This window comes from Cynara cardunculus, assembly GCF_001531365.2.
Source record: "Cynara cardunculus var. scolymus isolate 2C chromosome LG 11, CcrdV1, whole genome shotgun sequence".
NCBI classification, from domain to species: Eukaryota; Viridiplantae; Streptophyta; class Magnoliopsida; order Asterales; family Asteraceae; genus Cynara; species Cynara cardunculus.
In genome coordinates this window covers 3,722,450-3,727,101 of record NC_037538.1, presented here as the reverse complement: position 1 = coordinate 3,727,101, position 4,652 = coordinate 3,722,450, and the positions used below count along the sequence as shown (strand labels likewise).

The 4,652-nt window shown below is 35.5% G+C and overlaps 1 protein-coding gene across 1 annotated transcript; it reads left to right on the top strand.

The window, feature by feature from the left end:
• The first annotated feature begins 679 nt into the window (after positions 1-679).
• LOC112521427 (arogenate dehydratase/prephenate dehydratase 6, chloroplastic-like) lies at positions 680-2,175 on the top strand. Its single transcript, XM_025130284.1, has one exon. The coding sequence runs from the start codon at positions 762-764 to the stop codon at positions 2,055-2,057; it is 1,296 nt and encodes a 431-aa protein (XP_024986052.1). The 5' UTR covers positions 680-761; the 3' UTR covers positions 2,058-2,175.
• Positions 2,176-4,652: the final 2,477 nt, after the last annotated feature.

Genomic DNA, 4,652 nt, shown 5'->3' with positions numbered 1-4,652 from the left:
TGGAAATAAAAAATAGTATTTTATTATTACTTATCAATAAATCATTGAAATTAAATACTTAATAAAATAATTTTGATTAAATGTATTTGAATATTTTAATAAAACATAATTAATGTCGCAAATTTTAAGCACTTCCATTACATTTTTGACTTCAAATTTGTTTGTTGTATAACTAAGCAATTGCGTTATCGTCATCATACATCTTTAGTTCTAACCTGAAATACAACGTCATTAAAAAACAATTATCGAAAAAGTCTTACCAAATATAATATGTTTTTGAACAAATCTCATTCGCGGCTGCAAACCCACCAAACATCAACCCATAAAAAAATTATTATTTATCTGCAAATCTCTTATTTTGTTTTTAATTTCATTTATAAGATAATCAAATAATTTATATATTTATGGTATGTAACAAAGTTAATAAATACAAGACAGATCACGAGTTTAATCTTAACGGTTTCATATTATAAACGTTTTTGAGACCGGTTAAAATTGTCGATTATTCAAATAATACGATATATTAGTATTTTAATTAAAATAATTATTGGTAAGGAAAATATAATATTGGGAAAAAGAGAGGGGGTTGGTGTGAGCTTGACCCTTTCAAGTCTCCCTTGTTAGTAATATAAAACCCCACACCACATCTCTATTTTCTCAGCTTGGCCGTTCCCTTTTACAGAGAACAAACAAGCTTCAAAAAAACCCCTTTCAATTTCCATCTACAAACTACTCAGAAGTTTAACATACCCGAAACCAAGATGCAGTCTTTAGCCCCGTCTTCCTCCATTAGTATCAAGTCAATAATGCGGACGCCGTCGCCGTTACCTAACCCCCACCGACTCGCTTTCACAATTCAATGCGCCGCTAGCCGTTTTGACTCGGCGCCCAACGCCACCAATCCATCCGTCTCTTCGGCGGCGGTGCCGTCCACCAACTACTTTGCGTCCGGCGGAGTTGGAAAGAACCGCGCAGATTGGCAGAGCTCTTGTGCGATTCTGGCCAGCAAGGTTGTATCGCAGCAGCAGAACACCGAGAAGACAGGCGGTGCGGATAATATCACGGTTGTAAACGGGCATAAAACTCTAGATCTGGTACCGGTTGATAACCTTCCGAAACCGCTTACCATCACCGACCTTTCGCCGGCGCCGATGCACGGTGCGCAGATGCGAGTTGCTTATCAAGGCGTTCCTGGTGCGTACAGCGAGGCTGCTGCCGGAAAAGCTTATCCGGAGTGCGACGCTATTCCTTGTGATCAGTTTGAGGTTGCATTTCAAGCTGTGGAGCTTTGGATCGCAGATCGTGCCGTTTTGCCTGTGGAGAACTCTCTCGGTGGAAGTATTCATCGGAATTACGATCTGCTCCTCCGCCACCGTCTCCACATCGTCGGTGAAGTCCAGCTCCCCGTCCACCACTGTCTCCTAGCTTTACCAGGCGTTCGTAAGGAATACATCAACCGTGTGATTAGTCATCCACAAGCCCTAGCGCAGTGCGAGCTAACTCTCACCAAACTCGGCTTAAACGTCACACGCGAGGCCGTCGACGATACAGCCGGAGCCGCCGAATTCGTAGCAGCAAACAACCTCCGCGACACAGCAGCAATCGCATCAGCACGCGCCGCAGAACTCTACGGCCTGAACATCCTTGCCGACGGGATACAGGACGACTCGAGCAACATCACACGCTTCGTGATGCTTGCACGCGAGCCGATCATTCCTCGCACCGACCGGCCGTTCAAAACAAGCATCGTCTTCGCTCACGACAAAGGAACATCGGTGCTGTTCAAAGTCCTATCAGCCTTCGCTTTCAGGAACATTAGCTTGACAAAAATCGAGAGCAGACCTCACCGGAATCGGCCAATTAGGCTGGTGGACGACGCCAACGTGGGGACGGCGAAACACTTTGAATACATGTTTTATGTAGATTTTGATGCATCAATGGCGGACGTAAGGGCTCAGAACGCTTTGGCGGAGGTTCAGGAATTCACATCTTTCTTGAGGGTGTTGGGTAGTTACCCCATGGACATGACCCCTTGGTCTCCTTCTCGGGATGACTAAATGGATTTATGACGTCATTAAATTAAATAATGTATATGTTAAAAACCCCATTTTCATATGTTAACTTTCCTTTTTTGTGATTTTGAAAACGAAATTATCCATAAATACCTCCTTCAAATTGTGGTTCATTATTTACCTGTAACGATGGGAATACAAAGTTACCCCAACATCTTTCCTACCAAATTTTCAGATTCCGATGGTTGCATCAATTTTTTATATCAAAATCAGATCAAATCATGTATTAAAAATGTAAAAGTTAACTTTCGGTATTATTGTATGCAACGAGAATTAAAATAAATATTGATTTGTTTATCAATATATAGGAGTGTATTTAGCACACCGATCCAACCAGTAATTTCAATTTCAATGTGAACGTCGTATGATATTGTTGATAGAAGTTTATATTTATGTAATTAATTGTAATATGAGTTTTAAGGTGGAATTGTGGTTGACAAATGAACATTTCCCTTATGTGACCTAACCCTCTTGGTCATGGATTTGAATTTAATAGAACGCTAGTAGTGATCAATCTTGAAAAGACAAGGCATTGTCACCTAGATTTTCTTTGATATTGTTAAAAACCATATGACCCGCCAATGGTTTTATATGCGTGTATTCAAAATAAATATTTACGTTGTTTTTGTTAACTTAGGGGAGATATTTTACGAGATTTTTCTACATGTTTCTTATCTCATAAATACGACGAATCTAACCAAATTTTCTAAAAAGTTCCATGGTTACATAATAAATGACACGAAGCTGTATCGATGTTACAAAATATAAACACTTTTATGACCAGTTGATTCAACTGTGTTCTACAAGTATAAAATCAAATAACTCATAAATTACATCCCTTGATTTTACCTTTCATATATATATATATATATATATATGTATATGACATCTCACTTCGTTTGGTTTGACATAATGTTTTTGAGTGATTTGGATTTCGTAGATTGCTTTGGAATTTAAAATCTTTGGAGAGTTTGTTCAGTAAGATTTGTAATGAAATTGAATTTCATTCTTTATTAATAATTAGTAATAACAAATTATAAATAATTATAAAAAACAATTAAATTACTTTTTTATTAAGCAATTATTAGAAAACAATATTTTTAACATATTATTCAACATTATTATATACAAATCCCGTGAAATCCCAACTACCCTCTTTGGATTTCAAAATCCCATATTTGATGAATTTCAAAAAATTATTAGAATTTCAAATACAAGCAATCCTACAAACCAAATGCAAGATTAAAATAGATTTGAACTCCAAATCCCCCCCAAATTTTTCCATTCCTACAAACGAAACGAACCCCAAGTCTAAGTAACAATGTACTTATCATTCGTATGACTACTGAATCAAAACAAATAAATTACTGCTTAAATTTGGGTTGCGACTAGATATTCTTCATGCCTTTATCTACACTCGATTTTCTTACTCCTGAGATGCACATTAACGATGAGTTTACAAGATTAGCGAGTCTGTCAACGTTGTAAAACATAACATTTATAATTTACGCTAGAAAGACTGAAACTTGTGCGGGGATAAGGGCGGATGTAGCCAATGGATCAAGGTGGTGGATTGTGAATATATTATTTAGTTTTTTTTATTGTTTTTCCATTATCCATTTTGAAAAGAAAAATAAACAATATTGTTTTTATTTTGTATACCTCTTCCAAAATAAATGTTCACGTTAAAAATGACACATAGTTTTAGCAGTAGTTTATTACTACACTTTTTTATAAAAAGGAAATGATAGTTTTTTTTTTGAAAGACAAAAAAAGGAAGGACAAGGAAGAGAGCTACGACATAGCCATCACCCTCTCCAAGCCAACCAATATATAAAACAAACAGATCCAGCAAGAAGCTAGATACACGAAGATACAAAATCCAACAAACAAGCGAGAACAAAAATAAACAAAACCGAACAGCCCCCGACAAAGACCGAGGCAAAACCCAAAACAAAGATAGACAAAAAGACTAAACAAGGTAAGGAGAGGAAGACCAACTATCCCAATTAAGATTGAACTTACGATTCCTATTACCCATCCAAAAATTGGATAAATTTTGAACACAAGGGAAAGGGTCTTCACCTTTTTTCTTAATTTTCGCACCATCCTCAGCATAAAGAATTTCATTCCAACTCATAACTAAGTTTTACTTTTGATTATAACATAAAGTTTTTACAACTCATAACTGAGGATAAAATAGAAAAGTAGACATTTACTTTTTAAAATAGACACTTATTTTGGTACAAAGTAAAATAGTATTTTCTTACATCTCAAATAAATGTCTACATTACAATTTTAGTTTGTCACAATATAAGTATCGACTTTAAAAAAAAACTCTACTTTCCCATTCTAATCTTACTTATGAGACGAATAAAGTCTCTCTTTATTATTAATGGTAAAAACATTATTAAGTTATTTAAAAAGTGTAATAATTACATATTTTTAGAACTACGTATCATTTTCATTTTGAACATTTATTTGGAGATGAAAAAAATATATAATATGAATAAAGAAACATTGGCATTTTCCAGCATTTCCAACATGTTCTATATATTTTTCTTATAAGGTAACAAACCA

Excerpts from the sequence above, each read along its gene's own strand:
- LOC112521427 (XM_025130284.1), top strand. The coding sequence starts at position 762 with ATGCAGTCTTTAGCCCCGTCTTCCTCCATTAGTATCAAGTCAATAATG.